Source organism: Ahaetulla prasina, chromosome 1, assembly GCF_028640845.1.
Source record: "Ahaetulla prasina isolate Xishuangbanna chromosome 1, ASM2864084v1, whole genome shotgun sequence".
Classification (NCBI taxonomy): domain Eukaryota; kingdom Metazoa; phylum Chordata; class Lepidosauria; order Squamata; family Colubridae; genus Ahaetulla; species Ahaetulla prasina.
In genome coordinates this window covers 135,921,346-135,941,547 of record NC_080539.1, presented here as the reverse complement: position 1 = coordinate 135,941,547, position 20,202 = coordinate 135,921,346, and the positions used below count along the sequence as shown (strand labels likewise).

The 20,202-nt window shown below is 37.4% G+C and overlaps 1 protein-coding gene across 1 annotated transcript in view; it reads left to right on the top strand.

Annotated features, from left to right (window-relative positions):
* Window positions 1-20,202, top strand: part of ADGRB3 (adhesion G protein-coupled receptor B3) — a 574,188-nt gene that overhangs the window by 304,818 nt on the left and 249,168 nt on the right. Inside the window, exons 15-16 of the mRNA XM_058176574.1 lie at window positions 2,698-2,800; window positions 8,933-8,976. Coding sequence (XP_058032557.1) covers window positions 2,698-2,800; window positions 8,933-8,976 — 147 coding nt within the window. The remainder of the gene's footprint in view (window positions 1-2,697; window positions 2,801-8,932; window positions 8,977-20,202) is intronic.

Sequence of the window (20,202 nt, the reverse complement as noted above, 5' to 3'; positions counted from 1 at the left end):
CATTCTTACCTGGAAGTCTTTGTATTTTTTTATAAATATCTTCATCTTCTGATCATACATTTTGATCTGTCTTTATCTGTATTCCCAACAATGTCTATTTTTTTTTTAAAAAGGTGGGTTTTGTTTTAATAAGCCACCTGATAAATAAATTGTATTTTTTAATATTTCAAGAAAAAAATTAAACATCACACAGTATATGTCTTAACGTATTCCTTACCTAAATATAACCTATGCCCTTCATTTCCCTTAAGAAAAAGACACACTAAGTTTAATTATTTTCCTGCATAAATAATCACAATATTATTCCTTCTTAAAAAGTGTCTTATTTGGGCAGCAAAGAGTCCTTCATTCATACACCTCTGTGTGACTTTGTCAATAAGACTAATTTATCAGAGTGTGGCATAGCATAAATGTTGTTGCCAACACATTATTACTCTCCTAGATTTTGTTTTCACAGTCACTCTAGACTTGTTTCCTGTTTGATGCCCTTCCATGTCAGAAGTCTTTTGAGACATTTCACAAACCCACAAACAATAAATGGAGGGTCATTAAACAAAATCTCTTCCAGAAAAAACTAACAAATTTTGTTTAAAAGCAGACAATACTAATTTTTGTACATTAAAATTATATCTGTATGGATATTAAATCCAAAGAGGTTGTGTTTATTCAGTTATAAGACTTGATATACTGCATAAATGCACAGTTTGTTCGTTTACTGAATTGGAACAAATGTGATAGAAACTTTAACGCTTAACTGGACAGTTTTACATCTTGCACGATACACAATAAGAAATCTGTACGCACAGGATTTTAGTATGCTATTGGGTATTTATTGTGTGCCTCTGAGGTACATTGTAAGACAATTTCCATATGGTAGAAAAAGATACAGGTTTAGTACTTCATAAAAATAAAAAAAACCCAGCAGATGGCAGCACCTAGCCGACCTTAGGTCATCTAAAAAAAAAAACTAGGCAAGATTGGACCTTGATTAAAAGTTAGAAGGCTACAGAAACACTTCAGTAGGTAAATTTTATTTCACAGTGGAGTTTTCAAATACTGTTAAGTTTAGCAATGAAAACACAAACCTTCCATGAGGCAAAATACTCATTCTTAAATATCCAAGCTCCACGTTTAAGTTGAAATATATACCAATAATAATAATAATAATAATAATCTTGCTTTTTCTCATGAAAACACTGCATTAACTGACAACTGGTAGCTTTGTGGAAGCTCAGGAACCTGAGCTGTATTTGCCAGCTGAAAAGAAATTGCCCACTTCAGCTGTACAATGACAGCTATTAAAAAGAATGTGGCTTCTAAAGATCGTCTTGTGATATGGAAATTATCCATTGGCTTTATCATAATGTAGTTCAATTTCATAAGGTGCACACTGATAATTTATTGAATAGCCTAGCTGCAACAGAGAAGAAAACATCATCATTCCTGCAGTTAGGAATTTGGCAGTGGAGGTGAGGTATCTATAATAGGCATCCTGATTGATTTATTTTTTACTCCATTCCTCATGCCCAGGATATTCATTTTTTTTATTAATTTTTTGGAATCACATACCTTGATTCTGGTTTTAGAAATGTATTTACTTAATCAATTTATACGGCTTCACATCTTACAAAGGTGGTTCATGGTGGCTAGAATAAAAAGAAAACAGTGGAATAAAAATACCAACAATGGTCACTAAGAAAGAATACAACAGGACAATAGAGAGAAACCTCTCAACATACCCTCCATTTAGGAATATTGAAGAATGGACACTTTAAATATTGCCTCCTTTGTACTGAAGTCTCATTATTCTCCCCTCTTTTAGGGCAAAGGTGCCCTTTGGTAATGCCTAGCTCTAAGCAACCAAGCAAAGTAATATAATGGCCAGACGGCAGACTAACTCAGATGACCTAATTCATCAAGAATATTCACTTTTAAAACTCCTTTAAAAGTGCAGGGCTTGGCAACTAACACCTAGGCCCAAAGTCAAAACCTCATATGTCTCCTAGTGCAGGGGTCTCCAACCTTGGCAACTTTAAGCCTGGCGGACTCCAACTCCCAGAATTTCTCAGCCAGCTTTGAAGTCCGCCAGGCTTAAAGTTGCCAAGGTTGGGGACCCCTGTCCTAGTGAATCCGATGATCATTAGGTCAAGTCCTGAGCTTACAGCTTAGGAATCTTAGAGGGCAATACTGAGATCACCAGTGTAGTGTTATTGCTATTTTTTAAAATACCGAAGTAGCTCATAAATGGCACAAATTACATTTAAATCCCTCATGTTAATTGATGAGAAAAACAGAGTTGATTTTGAGGAAACTCTCACTGCTGTGTTTCTTATGAATGTTTTTCAATAGATCTTCAGCAAAATGGCCATATCAGAGCTTTACAAAAAATGTGCTTTGTCTAAAACTAATCTCAGGTTTACCAGAAGATTAATGAGTTTATAGGCCTGTGAATATTTATGTTGTGAATCTATTTTTTTTAAAATCAATAAATTGTATTTAGTAAAAGGCACTTGGATCAGCAGGAAGAGTGTCTTTATTCCTGAATATATTTGACAGCATTTTTATAAATTCTGTGGAGGAAAATTGATTTAAATGCCCCTCTAGCTAGCCATGTTTAAAATTCACAGTTTCTCTTTGCTTAATTACATCAAGTTGTAGTTTTAGTGATTGTTGTGTTTTTAATTGTGCTTTTTCCAGAAATTATACAGTTATTAACTCCAAAATCATTGTGGTCACCATACGGCCTGAGCCCAGAACATCAGATTCCTTTCTAGAGATAGAACTAGCTCACCTGGCAAACGTAAGTATTTCATCTTATTTTCCAATTGGCTAAAGATTTTAAACAAATAATATAAAGAATTATTTTAACCCCAGTCAATTTTAGCTCACATGTTTTATTTTCCCCCCACTGATTTTGTAGTTTGTGGTTACAATTATGTAATTAGAAGCAATATGTATGCAGTATGAACAGAACCGACTCACTAAAATGACAAATTCATGTTATTTTAGATGCAAAAGCATGACAATTTCCATAGCACTAAATGCCTAAGTAGTTCATTGTTAAGCTGCTCTTTATAAACTCTAGGAAATCTCCAATATGATGTATTTATTTAATTTTTATTTTTACTAAAATCTTTAAACTACTCATTGCCAGAAGCTCTGTGGTATACAGTTAAACATACTACAGGCAGAGTTAAATATACTACAGTCTTTTATTTAGTTTATTAAGTGACTGTTCAAAGTTACAACAGCACTGAAAAAAGTAACTTATGACCATTTTTCACACTTATGACCATTGCGGTATCCTCCTGGTCACATGGTCAAAATTCAGATGATTGGCAGCTGACTCATTTTTATGATGCTTGCAGTGTCTCGGGATCACCTTTTGCGACCTTCTAACAAGCAAAGTCAATGGGGGAAGCCAGATTCACTTAACAACTGTGGCAAGAAAGGTCGTAAAATGGGATAAGACTACTTAACAAATATTTCGCTTAGCAACAGAAATTTTGGGCTCAATTGAAGTTGTAAGTTGAGGACTACCTTTACTTCAAGAAGAGCCAGCAGATGTTTAGACCGGATTTGGCACTTTTTGTCTACTTGTCAAGTCCTTCCCAAAAAACCTGGGATAGGCAAATGTTGTTATTTGATAGCATAAAATTCATCAGATGTACCGTATATACTCGAATATAAGCCGATCCGAGTATAAGCCGAGGTCCCCAATTTTACCCCAAAAAACTGGGGTAAACTGGGGACTCGAGTATAAGCCGAGGGAGGGAAATGAGGCAGCTACCGGTCAGGGAAAGCCTCCCTCCCTCAGCCGAGAAGGCTGGCGGCTCCCCCGCCCCGCCCTCTCACTGCACCGGCAGGGCTTCCCCGCGCTAATGCAAAAGCCCGCCAAGTTTGCACCATCCGGTATAATGTGAAAAAAAGAAAAAAAAAAAACTCGAGTATAAGCCGTATATACTCGAGTATAAGCCGAGGGGACGTTTTTCAGCACAAAAAACGTGCTGAAAAACTCGGCTTATACTCGAGTATATACGGTAAACTGTTCCAAGTAAAGTTCCCTTTTGCAATTGACTGATGGTCATTTTACCAATGCCATTGATATTCAAGTGGGGCTCCAGATACGTTGTGATTGCACTATGGCACCTATTAGTATTGATGCTATCTTTTCTTTCTTTTGCCACGGTCATTCTGCTTGTATTTTCACGTCTTTGTATTTTGTAATTTTCTCCAGTTCTTTCTCTTCTGCTGCCTCCAGGTACTGCCATATTCACTATACAGACTTTTCCTCTTTCTTATTGACAGTTGTTAAGTCTGGGATGTTATATGGCAGGTGCTTTAGGGTTTTTAAGGGGTTGATTAATTGGAATGGGTGGAATTTCAATACATGGCCAACTGCCCCACTGAAATAAATGGTTCATAAAATTAATTTTTCATTGGGCCGTATCCTAAAATATGAACAGATCAATATAAAGAGTGAAAAAAATGTAAATCTTACCTTGGAAAAGGACCGGCAAAGGAGAAAAGTCTATTCAGTTCTGAGAAAAGTCGATGTCATGAGAAAGAAACTCAAAATAAGCCTATCTTAATTGTGTCTGACAGGCCTTTAAGATTCTGTTATTCTCTCTTACAATACCAAAGAAAATTTCTGGAATTTTTGCTGCTTTTTTGTCTCTTGACATAATGCATAACTTGAAGGGCCAAGATAGTCACTTGAAAAAAATCAATAAATAGGAGCGGAGGTTGTAATTACAGTAAGTCATCAGCTTACAATTTTTTTAGTGACCATTCAAAATTATAGCGGCACTGAGAAAAAGTGACTCCTAGCAATAGCACTTAGACTTATATATTGCTCGGTGGTGCTTTACACCACTCTCTGAATGGTTTACAGAGTCAGCATATTGCCCCCCAAAATCTGGGTTCTCATTTGACCGACTTCGTGAGGACGGAAGGCTGAGTCAACCTTGAGCCAGTCAAGATTGAACTTCAGGATATAGGCAAAGTTTGTTTGCAATACTGCATTCTGACCAATGCGCCACCACAGCTCCTAATGACTTATGACCATTTTTCACATTAATGGCCATTGCATCATTCTCATGGTCACGTGATCAGAAGTCAGATGGTTGGCAACTGACTCATATTTATGATAGCTGCAGTGTCCTGGGTCATGTGATCATTGCAACTTTCTGACAAGCAAAATCGATGGAGAAACCAGATTTACTTAACAACTGTGTTACTAATTGAACAACCACAGTGATTTACTTAATCATTTACTTTAACAACTGTGGCAAAACAAACAATTGTAAATGGGACAAAACTTCATTTAACAATTGTCTTGCTTAGCCACAGAAATGTTGGACTCAATTGTGATTATAAGCCAAGGACTACATGTGTTTTGGTCCTCAAACTGGAATACAACAATAAGCATTTCAAATATTGTCACTAAAGTAATTTATATCATTACTGGGACCAATAACAATTTGTAGCACAGTATTACCAAGGCCAGGGGAAAGTTAAATGAACTTGACCATGACCTCTAACAGGTCTTTTCCCCTTTCCCCCCTTTTATTGCATTTTTCAGAAATATAGTGACAAAGCGTATCACTTTTTGTCACACCTTGAAAATGTTTGTCAGTTTCATTCTGGCAGCACAAGATGAAAGACATTAATTGACGCTTGACTTCGTCCACTTTTCTGCAATATTAAGAAGGACTCGAAGTGCGGACAAGACAGAACAGCAATAGCAACCTTATCAATAATACCTTAGAGGAAGTGTTGTTTTCAAACCTGAGATTTGAAAGGGAAGAGAGTTTATTTAGGCAAAGAACTTCAGAAGCGCTCCAAAAAGGAAAGCGTATTGAGGATAGGGCTAGCATTCCATTAAAAACTGACTGCATAGTTGTTTGGATTTAGATCTTAAATGTTTATGTAAAAGGGTTCAATACAAGGGGTGTCAAACTCAAGTCATCACTGCAGCGTCATATGAAGTGTCAGGACTTTTTTCCCCTTCGCTAAACTGGGTGTGGGCATGGCCAACACAAGATGCATCCAGCCCAGAGGCTGGGAGTTTGACAGCCCTGGATTAATAGAATTGTTAAAATGAGACCATTTAATTTTTTTTTAATTTGCATTTATATAAATTGTGTGTGTGTGTGTGTGTGTGTGTGTGTGTGTGTGTGTGTGTGTATGCATACATATGTGTATGTATATGTAAATGTAAATGTATGCATGTGTATAAATGTGTGTGTGTGTCTGTGTATGTATTTATATAAAAATTGGCAGTGCTACTTTCAATATATATATATCAAAAGTAGAATTGCCAATTAATCGGTATCTTTTTTTTCCAATGTGCTAATTTAATGGTTTCTTTTTTTATTTTTCCTCTACAATAATTCACCTAAATTTAAGACAGGATAGTAATTGTTGTAATTAAAATGGCTTTATCTTTGAACCCTGTAGTTAATTTTAATCAGGTGAAGACAATTTTGCTTCAGCTGCAGACCTTGAATGTTGTACACTAATGGCTCACAAAGCACAGAAGTTAATGTTACCAATTTAATCATTTAATTATTTAATTAATTCTCCAACCAAGGAGTAAAATCCTGAAATTTTATTCAAATATTCTTTTCTCATATTGTGCTAATAACTGGGCTCCATCCCACATGCGATTTAAATCTGTTCTATGGTGGTTTAATGTGATGGTTATGAATATCCATATGAATATCAGGGGCTTAAGATATTTTAAAAGTCATTGTTTTAAAAGAATCTTGTGTAAATGGAAAAAGCAAACCCCTGAGGCAAGAGGTGTCTGTGTGCAAGGCTGTGTGTCCTAGTGTGAATGTCAAACCAGTGGGCTTTCTTTGAAGAACCAAGAACTACCTTTCAGGATGGCTCAACAATTCCTGGTGACACACCTATTCCTCCAAAAAGAAGAAATCAAAGTGAAGAATATTACCGTTTTAGAAAATTTTTATAATTCCTGGTGATTGATTTTTGCACTTAATTACTAGGATGCCCGTGACCATTTCTAGTTTGACCAAAGTTGGACTTGAAATCAGAAATAGAAGTTAATCATGCTGCAATATAATTTCATATGTCTAGCAACAGCTCGCAGTACAATGCTTCAAACTATCAGCCAGGGTTTTTTTTTTTAAATACACATTGTTTTTATTTCAGAAAAAGATCACATTTTCATATTTTCTCTGAACATCCAATATCACTTTTTTTGGGGGGGGGCGGCAAGAATAGCCCCTGTAACACCACAGCACCATGAGCTGCATTGGTTACCAGTATGCTTCCGGGTAAAATTCAAGGTGTTGGTGATCATCTTTAAAGCCCTTCATGGCATGGGTTCAGGTTTCTTGAGGGACCATCTCAGCCCACTGGGATTGGCCCATACCACTCCTTCTGGTAGAGGAGGCATGCTTCGGTCCCATCAGCCTGATTATAATGGCTGGTGGGATCCAGGAGGAGGGCCTTTTCTGGTGTTGCTCTTGCCCTTGGAACATCTCCCCCACCTCCGATGGGAGGTTGGCCCCAACCCTCCTATGTTTTCATAAGGGCCTAAAGACCTGGCTGTGGGAAACAGTTCAATGGAGGTGGTTGACTGAATATAGCATACTAACTATATACATTCTTTAAAATGGACAATATGTAATTGGATCTTCCTGGATCCAATTCAGCAAGGAAATGATTTCTTTTTCCAGTTTAAGTTTTTAAAGGACAATCTTATCTCCATAGTGCAGGCTATATATCAAAAGTTTGTAGTGTTAAAGAAGAGAAAATTATATTACACTGTCAGATTTAGTTAGGCACATTTCTAGCTTGGACCCCTAATTGTCTTACTCTCTGTTTATCTCTTGTCAGAATGACCTGCTTGGGTTCATATCTTGTTTTTGTATAAGCTAATGAAAAACTTGTTTAAAATGTTAATCTGGTTGGCTTTTGTGTGTATGCTGATTTGTCAGAGTAGCTTTTCCAGAGCAAGCATAGAAAAAAAAAGTTTCAACAACGTGAGTATATTGGACATAAAGAGTGGCAAAGTGTTTTCATATTTGTTTTCAGCAGTCTAGATCAGACTGACCTGGACTGCAGCCATAAATGGAACAGTCTATAAAACTGTTTATACATAGCTTCTGGAGAGCTGCTTTTTTTTTTTCTGATTTCTTCATAGTGACAAAGTAAATTGCTTCTATCTATCCGGATGAAGGCCATCCTGGAGGCCTTCTTCTATGAAAACCAGAGTGGACTTCCTTTAGAATCATGAACACTATCTTTAACTTTTAAAGGAGGAAGTGGAAACTGATTTTTCATGGAGTATTATGTGTTCGTAGTACAATAAATGAAGTAGTAAAGTCAACAGAGTCGGGAGAAGGGCGGTATACAAATGTAATTATAATAATAACAGAGACAAAAGAAAACAGTCTTCAAATGGCAACGCAGTTGAAACATGACAACTGCTCAGAAGAATCATTTGTAAATTATGAAGATAAATGCAGAAGATAAATTAGGATAACCTCATAGATCTCAAGATGAATGGCAATGGTTCAGCAAGGATTTATGATCCTAACTATTCAGACAAAATAAAACAAAACTATATTGTACATGAACACGTGCAAATTAAACTTCTGGGATGAAGAGAAGCTTGGAATAACTGTGAATGGATTCACAGAGCTAGGAATTTAATCTGGTTCTTATGCTCACTGAAATCTCAGAGTTCAGAATTCTTTGATATAAAATACATGTATGTATGTATCAGAAGGTTTGATGTCTGCCCAAGTCTGATGTAGAATATTATGTTTACGTATATTTCATACAACTGCACTTTTCATTTTTATTCAGGACTCAATAGTTTTTGCTGTTTGTATGTATGTATGCTACATCTCTGAATAAAAAATACATTTTAATGGATATTCTCCCACTTTTTCAGGGCACATTGAATCCCTATTGCGCATTATGGGATGACTCCAGAATGTAAGTAAAGATGTTTATTGCTCTTATTTGGGATTTGTATTTCCAAATCACATCAATATCTAGGTAGAGATTAAAAGGCATGATTATGATATTCAGAAATCTGTGCTAAACATGAACTTAAGTATATAATTATGCCAATATAGTGCCGTGCCAATTTCAAGACCATGTTTTTACATTATATATTGGCACTGGACAATCGGATACCTAACCAACTCACCCACTTCATTCTGGCATTGATTAGTTAATAATTTGTTAATCTTAGAGTCTTTGACAGTCCCTTTGAATGCATAGAAATCTTTACAGAAACATATGATTCCAATATGACTCCTACGATTAAATGCTTGTTTTTGCTATTATTGCAAGAGATCATGTTACTAGGCAACATATTCTGAGTACATTGTCAATTTTTTGGGCAACAAAGAATGTATATGTGTGGGTGTGGGTGTGTACATACAAAGTATGTGTATATGTTTGTGTATTATTTATTGTGTTTGATGAAATGGATCCAGTTAATCATTTCAAAGCTAATATTGTAGCAAAGATAGCTGTGTCACTGTTAAAAAAAAACCTCAAAGGAATTTATATTGATAAGAAATTGTACTGATACGTTAAAGGAAATGTATATGTATTTCTACCATGTTGTACTGTATATTCACGGTCACCATCAGCCATGAATTTTTTTCAAGCATGATTCAATATATTGTCCAACAATTGGACAATGTTTTCTTCATGCGGTCTATTTGGCTGCATTTCTAAGTGTATTTACTATAGAGTAGTCTAAGAGAACATAGCAGGCTATACTTTTGACTAAGCATAGACTGCATTGTTATGCATACTGTTTTGAAAATATTCTCCATTAAAGCAGTAGTTTTCAGTCAGACACATGCAGATTTGTGCTATAAGAAGATTAACATTGGGGGATACATTTTAATTAACTGTGCTATGAGCAAAGATTATGTGATTGTACCCCTTGAGAATTTTAGGTACCCTTAGTCTTCCTATTGCTTTATTAGAGTTGAATGCTATCTATCTATCTATCTATCTTCTGTCTATCTGTCTATCTGTCTGTCTGTCTATCTATCTATCTATCTATCTATCTATCTATCTATCTATCTATCTATCTATCAGCTACCTACTTACTTATCTACCACCTACCTATCAATTTATCTACCTATCTAATTTACCGTACATAGCTGCCCATCTCACAAGCGACTCTGCAGTGTACAAAAAAACTCCAAACCCTAAAATCATTATTCTTGCAAGCCACTCTTTGGGGAATAGGTTTGGTCAAAAACAACTCTTAAAATAAAATAAAGAAGGATTTTTCGTTTCTTCAGGCATTTTCTGAAGTTTTTTTACAAAATACAATGAAACATTCATCACATTATACAATGAATTATTTGTAAGCATTTCTTAAGGTCTCTCTGACATATGAGACTGTACATAATTATGCTTGTATTTTATAGACTTCTCTTTCCCCATTATCAAGTATTCAAAATATGGCTTCTCTGTATTCCAGTGACAAACCTACAAGTGCAAAAGAATCAATGTGAAGTAGATTTTAAGAGAAAGAATGAGACTGAACAAAAATAGCATTTATGCACTGTTATTTTCCTTTGGGCAGGTAAACATTTCTGTATCAGAAATGATTGCATCCCGCCAGTTTAATTGTGCTAAAATCTGTGAACATTGAAGAAACATTTGAATCTTTTTGCACATGTTTTATAATGATTACTGTAATTGTTCTACAGCACTCATCAGTATTTAAGGCAACATCAGTGCTTCCCAAGGCATAGAATACGATTAGTGTTCACTGTATAGATCCATGATGGCGATCCTATGGCACGCATGCCCAAAGTGGCATGCGGCGCCATGTCACCTGGCATGCACAGGCTTGCCTATTTGTCTTCCGGATTTCTGACGCACATGTACACACTAAAATCAGCTGCCCTTCACGCATGTGGCAATGCCAAAAATCAATGTGCCAGCCAGCTGATTGTTGGGTGCGCATGTGTGCCAGAACCCTGAAGTTTGGCTTTTCCAGAGTGTGGCCCAATGAGCACACGTGCACGCAACCTTTTCGCCCAACCTTTTTGACACTCAGTGCTAAAAAGGTTCACCATAATTGGTATAGATCCATCCTAATGTGACAGAAAGATTGTGTTAATCAAAGTAGGTCTCTGTTATAAGTGTGTTGTTCATGTCAGTGCCATTGCACCTTGCTGCTCATCATTTTTCATACTTTCTCTCCCATATTGCAGAGGAAGGACGCATTTTTCAGTAATACATTTTTAGAAATCCTCGAAAATGACTTAGGGCACGAAAGCACTTCAAATCTCAGGTACAGTGAAATATTTCAATGGTAGTTTTTAAATGGCTGTTCCTAAAGCTGCTTAAAGATTTCCAATAATAGAAACAACCCAATGGGAGAGGCATTAGTCATCAGAGACTACAGTATGTGGGATCAGAAAAGATGGATGCTACCATTAGTTATGGGCTTGTAATTTACAACATGACTACCACCACTGCAGGTTGCTGAACAGTTCGTTTTCTTCTACTGCCTTGGAGTTAAGCAGATCACTTACAAGAGGTCAGAAAAGGATCCTTTTTCTTGCATCACATCTTGCTACTGCTTTTTCACTAAATTTCTGAATGTAGGGAAATAATCTTAGCAAGACTTGTTTTGTTTCTTTACCATTTTTCCTCTGCAGTGATCTCATGAATGAGTATTTTACTCTATTTGATTATCTTACAGAATTTGTATTCTGAGACTGTAGGTCTTAAATTATAGTTAAAGTTCCCAATGTACTGGAATGGGAGGATTTCTATTTTACTTTCATTTATTTATATTCCACATTGTCGGACCTGCCACAACTTAAACCTCTAAATAGAAATTATCCTTGGCTTCATTTGTTGAGAAAGGTATAGTTTATTAGAGGTCAAATGCATTGCAGTATTGCAAAGCCAGAACTGAGAATCATGTGCCAAACACCTAAGTTCTACTCTTCCTTCTTTTAAATATCTCCCATTGCCTACCCCAATGTAACCAATCAGGTTCACGCAAGATGCTTTCACAACGGTCAGTCCAAGCACAGTTTGGCATGCTGCTCCCTCCTTCTTCCAGCTGGGTGACCTTGAGGCAGTGCCTCAAGGAGATTCAGCACTTACTTTCGTATTCCCAAGCACCCCACCTTTCATTCCCCCTCCCCACAGTTCACGGCAATCTATCATGGCATAGCAATGAAGCACAAGCAAACAAAAAGTGGCAGCTGCCATATTTTTGAACCACCCATCTCCCTCAGAGAAAGATTCAGGGCAATGTACAATAAAACATTATATACATTGTATAAAAACTAAAATTTTAAATACACATACGCATATTGAAATATAATGTGCAACATTGTGCTATTAAAGTATTTTTCATGGATTCCATCACCTATAGATAAGTTTAAATTCTATTATATACAGCATCACACTTTTCCATATATGGCATACTGAAATCATGAACCACTCTTTAAAATTATATAAGCCTGGCTTGTGTTTATGTCCTTGAAAAATAAAGACATTTTGGTTTGGTTATATTGCAACTTGTTCTGGCCAGCTATTTGGTACAAATGCAGATAGATCTAATATATTATTAGTAAGAGTTCTGGCTTCCTCATTGCTCTCTCCAAAAATTGCAGAAAGTATAAATTGTTTCTTGTATAGAAGTTCCTGTAACAGCTGTAACCTAAAGAGTTTGTGATATAGCTGAACAGCCATATTTACATCATATCACATTGAAAGACTGTGCATGGTTATAAATCACACAACAATCAGAGTAAAGAATAACTGGAAGATTATCCTTATTATTTTTTTAAGACAGTGACAGCAGTAAAGTTATCTTGTTTTTCCATCCTCATTACATCTCCAGGAAGACATTCACTAAAACTTCAGATCGATGAAGGGACGATCACATCTCAAGTCTCAGAATACATTGGAACCACTAGAGGCTCACAGTGACAACTTTGCAAGACATTTTGAGAATAAAGTAGTCAGAGTCCCTGTGAACTTGGCATCTTCACTGACAAAATCTGCATAATTTAAACGAGAAGGGAATTAAAATAAAAAAAGATCTGAAAGCATGAAGTAGGCTTGCCCTGTGGCCAATCAGATTCTAGCTCTTACTGAATTAGATGTTCAAACTAAACAGTATTCCCCATCTTACATTCACAATGCTGTAGTAACATGCAAAGAAACAAAAATGAACAGCAGTTTGCTGCTTAGGAAGCAGTTTCTCCAGCTGTTGCTGATTGCCTTTTGTACAGGGACCGCCTACTGCTACCGGATACCTCTCACCGACCCGTGCGCTCTCACACAGAGGGACTCCTCAGGGTGCCGTCAGCGAGACAGTGTCGTCTGGCGACACCCAGGGGAAGGGCCTTCTCTGTGGGGGCTCCCACCCTCTGGAACGAACTCCCCCCAGGACTTCGTCAACTTCCGGACCTCCGAACCTTCCGTCGCGAGCTTAAAACACATGTATTCATCTGCGCAGGACTGGATTAGTTTTTAAATTCGTGGGTTTTTAAGGGTTTTTAAATGGGTTTTTAATGGGTTTTTAATGGGTTTTATTATTTGCTAAATTTTAATTGCGGCCAAATTGAATAAGTTTTTTAGTGGTATTTTAATAGTATTTATTTTGTAATAGTACTGTTTATTTTATCTGGCTGTAAACCGCCCTGAGTCCTTCGGGAGAAGGGCGGTATAAAAATTTAAATAATAAATAAATAAATAAATAAATAAATAAATAAATACAGTAGACATACAACCATAACTTCAGTTCCTTTATAGTGGGAATCATTACCTTTTCTTCTGCTCTCGTTTTCATCTTTGCCGCCATGCCATCATTATATTTCTGCTATTTTTAGTTATAGTGGCCCCTACACTGTCCTTGCCATGCTTTGTAACATAAAAAACAGCACAATCTCCATTTCATAGCTGCCTTGTTTCAGACTTTAACATGGGAGAAACACTAATACAGTACAGGTGGTCCTCAGCTTATAACAGTTGGTTTAGCGACTGTTCAAAGTTACAATCGCACCGGGAAAAAATGTGACAAAATCGTTTTTCAAAGTTACAGCCTTTGCAGCATCCCTATGATCATGTGACCACAATTCAGATGCTTGGCAACAGGTTCATATTTATGACAGTTGCAGTGTCCTGGGGTCATGTGATACCCTTTTGCGACCTTCTGGCAATCAAAAGTCAATGGGGAAGCCAGATTCACTTAACAACCAGATCAATTGAGGTGATTCACTTAACAACCATGGCAAGAAAAGTCATAAAATGGGGCAAAACTCACTTAACAAATGCCTTACTTAACAACAGATATTTTGGGCTCAATTGTTGTCATAAGTCAAGGACTTACCTGTTTGTCTCTATGGAATATTCTGTCTCCAGAGGTGAGTCCCCCCCCCCTCCCCATCCTTGCCTTTCAGAAAGGGGTGGAAATGTGGCTCTACAGTCCTCCTCTGTATTTTAATTTTAACATTGATCTATGGCTCTTGTTAAATTTTAAATACTTTTTTTATGTTTTAATAGTTTATTTGTATGCCTTTCCCTCTGTGGGGAAATTGGCTAAACTTGACTAAATAAGTAAATAAGTAAGCAAGCAAACAAACAAACAAATATATAAATAAATAAATTTCTGAAGAAAAAGAACAATTCAGGAAGTTCCAAAGTTATCGTAAAGGGCATTCAAAGCCACATGGCAAAACAAGCAGAGAAACGATAATATCTAATCTAATCATTGGTACAGGTCAGTGGTGGGATTCAATTTTTTTTACTGCCGGTTCTGTGGGCATGGCTTGGTGGGCATGGTTTGGTGGGTGTGGCTGGGGAAGTATACTGTAAAACCTCCATTCCCACCCAACTCCAGAGGAAGGATATGGTAAAATCTCCATTCCCTCCCTACTCCACAGGAAGGTTACTGCTAAATCCCCATTTCATCCCAATCAGCTGGGACTCGGGAGGCAGAGAATAGATGGGGGCGGGGCCAGTTAGAGGTGGCATTTAGTGGTTCTCCGAACTATTCAAAATTTCCGCTATTGGTTCTCCAGAACTGGTCAGAACCTGCTGGTGCAGGTTGTGTCCCTGCACTTTGTACCTCTGACTATGGTGTTAAAAAAAAGAGAGAGATAATTTTTCAACCCATAAATAGAAAATGGAGTCGCCAAGAAAAAAAAAATTGAGATGCGACCTAAACAGTTATGCAACAACACCAATTGGTACCTATAAGAATGGCCTGCACACAGCATGTACTTTCCTGCTGTTTGTATTATAGCATTTCACTAGATCTGTCTTATTTTTTAATCCAGATTTGGAGTGCACAACTTTGGGCCATCATGTGGATTTTTAGTAGCATGCTGATGCCAATTTTCCCCTTCAAAATGGGTAAAATAAATTTTATTTCAGCGTGTTGTTGTTATGTTACTAGGTTAGTCACTTTTAAGTCTTCACAACCCAATGGATATAATTTTGCCAGAATTGTCTGTCAAAAAAAAAATAGTTAATATTATTATTTCCTCTGCCTTTAATAATTTTCCTTTTCTATGGCATTAAAAATTATAATTTGGGAGCCAGTATAGTGTAGTAATTAAAATATTGGACTTGGACATAGACCAATCAATTACCTTAATAATAAAGCTTATCTTTTGCACTCAGGATGACTAACCTCAAAATTATGCTACGGAAAGCAAATTAAAAGGACTGCCTTTTACACCGTCTTGATTTCCCAGGAAAAAGGTGGCAAATAAATTCAATTAAAAAAAACTGAGAAAAGTTCTGGAAATGAAATTTATAACAAACATATCCTGTTTCCTATGATGCCAGTTATGGGAAAAGATGTCCTAGAATTTCATCTCCAGGAGGGAAGGGGCGCGGAGGGGGGGGGACCATAAAGGAAGCAGCAGCTCCACTGTGAATGGAGGGAGAAAAGTCCAGCTTCTCTCTGCCACAGCATTCACTATGAGCCCTTCTCGTGCTCATACACACATTTTTTCCTAATGGGTCCTGTGGGTGTGGCTTGGTGGGGGAGGTCATGTGGGTGTGAGTGACATTGAATTGGCCATGCCCATTCAGTCACAGGACCTCCCCACCAAGCCACACCCACAGAACCAGTAAGGGGGAAAAAATTGAATGTCACCACTGCAAGAAACCATTTGTTGTGTCTTGTCCGCTCTCACCGCAGCCGGGGTCTGCTTATCTGCTCCCGAACACGGAGGAATGTATGCCTCCCAGCCCCAGTCCTGGCTCCATGCCCAGACAAGCTGCAGAGGAGGGGGCACCTCCCGGTCCCAGCCCTGGCTCCATGCCCAAGCAGGCTGCAGAGGAGGGAGCATCCCCCGGCCCCAGCATTGGCTCCATGCCCAGGCAAACGGAGCAGCTAGACCCCTCCCCCTCCTCCACAGCATGTGAGCCTGAGGAAAGTTTACTTCCAACAGCTGATTGGAGTGACCCTCGCATCAGAAGATTGGATAGGCGGAGGCAACAGAAGGAAGGGAGGGGCAGGCCTTAATGAGTGCTGAGTCATGGAGCCACACCCCATGGCCTATATAAAGGATCTGCTTTCTGGCAGTCTCTGAGTCAGGCAAAGTCGAACTTATCTTGCTGAAGTCACTTACTGGTCTCCTGCCTGCTCTGAGGATTTTGCTAGAACTTTGGGCAGAGCTGCAGAGGCAAGCCTGATTCGGATTTCCCTGACCCGGCCGTCAGCGGAGGAGTGGGACACGACACCATTCTTCAATGTTTGTTACTTTCTGAATGTATCTGGTCTTTGTAGAACATTGAAGACTGGAATAAATGGGCCATTAACTTGACCCAGCAAGACTCTTATCTATGGAAATTCTCAATAATCCATGTCATGATTGTCCCAAAGGTGCTTTTCAAAATACAACTGGACTTTCTTTCTTCTCATCCAAGAAGCAGAACTGAAAAAGCTTCTTGGAAGAGAAGTGAAATATTTTCAAAGAAGAAACCAAGAAAGTCCAATTGCCTTTTGAAAAGCACCTTTGGGACAGTAAGACCCTTCTTCTATAAAAAATATTATTTTCTTTTGTTCATCCTGTGTGAAACATCACATGCTGGTTCTTCCCTGAACCATTGGGCTAATGCGTTATTTATCCTGAAAGTGGATTCTAACATTTAGCAGAAATATATATTTGTGAGTACAAGATCCAGTTTCATTTAGTGGTTAAGGCATCAGGGTAGAAATGTAGAGATGGTGAATTCTAGTCCCACTTTAGGCATGAAAGCTGGCCTGAAAGACTTTGAGTCAGTTGGTCAAATCCTGTTGCAACCAACGGATCAATACTGAGTTGATCTGAGAACATTAGGAAGAAATGGATAGGAAGAGAGAGAGAGAGGAAAAAGAAAATATATTTTTGTATTCTCTCAGAATCAAATTTCTAAGGAAAAGACTATTGAGTTTGGTTGATATTTCTTTTCTTTCTTAATAGCTGGAGCAGTGTAAGTTTCGTTTAGCATATTGCACCTTCTGGTCCAAGGCAGTTTTGTCTCTGTCAGCATACTGCTGACAGAATCATTCTAAACAGTTTTTGATGAGCCTGCAGAGCATTCAGAAAAAGGAGGAGGAGGAGAAGAAGAAGAAGCTTAAAAACTCAGCTACTATCTCCTGAAAGCATAATCATATTACCTTACAATTAGTAAATAGAACCGGTTTCGTTGCTACTGGGCACAACCTTAATACGAAATATGAATGAAAATTGGAAAAGGTTTATTTTGTGTAAATTAAATTATGTATAAATATAAGTCAACCAATCAACACTTAGACAATTGCCATTTCTAGCAATAATTATTTACTTTTATAATGCCATATTTCATCAGTGATTGTACTACTTTGATTTGTATTAACTCTGTGAATGTCAAGCGCCAGGGAAATCAGAAGAGCCAGGCAGTTCGAATGGACATAAATATTTATTGCGAGCTACAAGAATCTGAACAGTGGTGAAATCCTTTTTTTTTTTACTACCGGTTCTGTAGGTGTGGCTTGTTGGGCGTGGTTTGGTGGATGTGGCAGCTGAAGGATACTGCAAAATCCCCATTCCCACCTCACTCTGGGGCCAGCCAGAAGTGGTGTTTGCCATTTCTCTGAACTGCTCAAAATTTCTCCAGAACCTGTCAGAACCTGCTGGATTTCACCCCTGAATCTGAACAACTAACAGTCAAAGCAAACTGGCAGTATCTAAGACTCAAAGAAATTCAAGGTGGGCTGAACTTAGATCTCTTGTTGGATGCAAAGGGACTCAGGATTGATGACACGTATGACCCTCTCCCTTGGGCTCAGCCTGGTCATCTCCTTCAGTGAAGTTACTCAGAGATCAGTAGTGTAATTCCATTTTTGGTCAGGAGAGACTTTTTTGAAAGGCTAGGAAAGACTTATTTTGGGAAGGAAGGATTCACTCACTTGTCCCTGCACACAGTTGTACCTAATATTCAATTAATCCAAGAAGAAAACACTAATTGAAACATATAGTTTGTTCCTTGAAATTATAATTAATCTTCCCAGTGGTCTGATCTAATATCAAAGTATCCCTTTTCAGTAACAAATATGTTTAACATAGGACTAACATCATCCTGTCCAAATAAAAAATCTTGATCTTGCCTTCCCATCCCAGCAAAATATAGACAGGCACATGGTTATCAAAGCAGAATTGATAATTAGCTATCCTTTGATATTTGGGTTTATTACATTACCTCGAATCATATTTAGCCATTTTGTATGTAACAACAAATTATATTTTGTATTGGAAACAAATTAAGTTGGTCTTAAGCTTCATTTCAAGGTGCTTTTATGAGAGTCTAGGGTATGCAAAGCTATATTTCTGTACAGTGAAATGGGCTCTTTGCGATATTCGCAATATAAGAGAGAACAGAGCAAGTTTCTATGAAGTACAGGGAGTTAATTTCCTGGAAGGTACTTTATTTCTTTTTTATTTTTAATGAATACAACAAATTATAATAATTCACTCTAGGTAAGTTTAGTCTATACCCTAAAGCACAGTGGTACCTCAGTATATTGTGGTTATGGGAGGCATGATGAATACTAAAAATGATGAGTACCAACAAACCATAGGACTTATGATGTGACTCTTTGTTTGGCTAGGAAGGACTTCCTGTCTGTCCTTTTTCCTATGTCAGTGACTTTCCCAGCATGGCTGACTTTCTGTCTGCCCTCTGTGGCCATCCCCCATTTCTTTTTGCAGCCATCTTCCTACCATGGCTGATCTCCTGTCCATTTGCCACATCTGCCCTCCCCCCTCTTCCTATTGCAGTGGGTCAAGTAGCAAACAATGCGTACGGGGACAACCTTTTCGCATCAAAATGCACCAAGTAACAAATTTGACATGTTTTGAAACAGTTGAGTACCACTGTATATATATAAAAAATCTCCCCAGTAAAGGGGATCTTGGGTCTAACGTGGACCTTTGCTTCAATAATTTTTCTGAATTGATATTTGACAAACTGTGACAGTGAACAGCTAAATTGTGGGGATTCAGCAGTATATATACCATACATATAATGAACATAATATTTTGAAATCACAGATTGGATTCATAAAGGGTTTGTGTAGAAACAGGTCTTATTCTGAAAACATCTGCATCTTTAATTTCTATTGGGTCTAGTTCATAATTTTTTGGAAAAACTACCTATTTGAAAAACCTGTTTCTATGTGGTTGAAAGAAAAGGATGCATCACAAATTGCATAGAATTTTATTACTCAAAAACAGCTGATGCTGTCAACAGAAAGTAAACTGAGAGCTCAGGAGTAAAATACACATATGCTGAATTCTGTTCAGTTGGAAAATTAATTTTTAAAAAAGATGTTAAAGGTTTATTTAGACCCTGTGGCAATGCTAAGTACTGTTAAATAATTTAATGCATTTTTCTATTTGTGTGCTATGCTGTTTGATTTATTGAAACATGGTCCTTATTACAGTAGATAAGTCTAAACTTCTTTAACATGAATGATCCTAGTATTTGCTTTTTGAAATGCACCTTACAATACTATTATATGAGTAATTAATTAAATCAAAGGTTTTCTATTGTACTGCTGATTATTCTTTTCTGGCAAACACTTCCTCTCTTTCATTTTGTTGTACTTGTTTAAGACATGCAGTGTTTTATTTCCTCTGAGGATTATTGCAATATCTAAATTTTCAGTGTGGG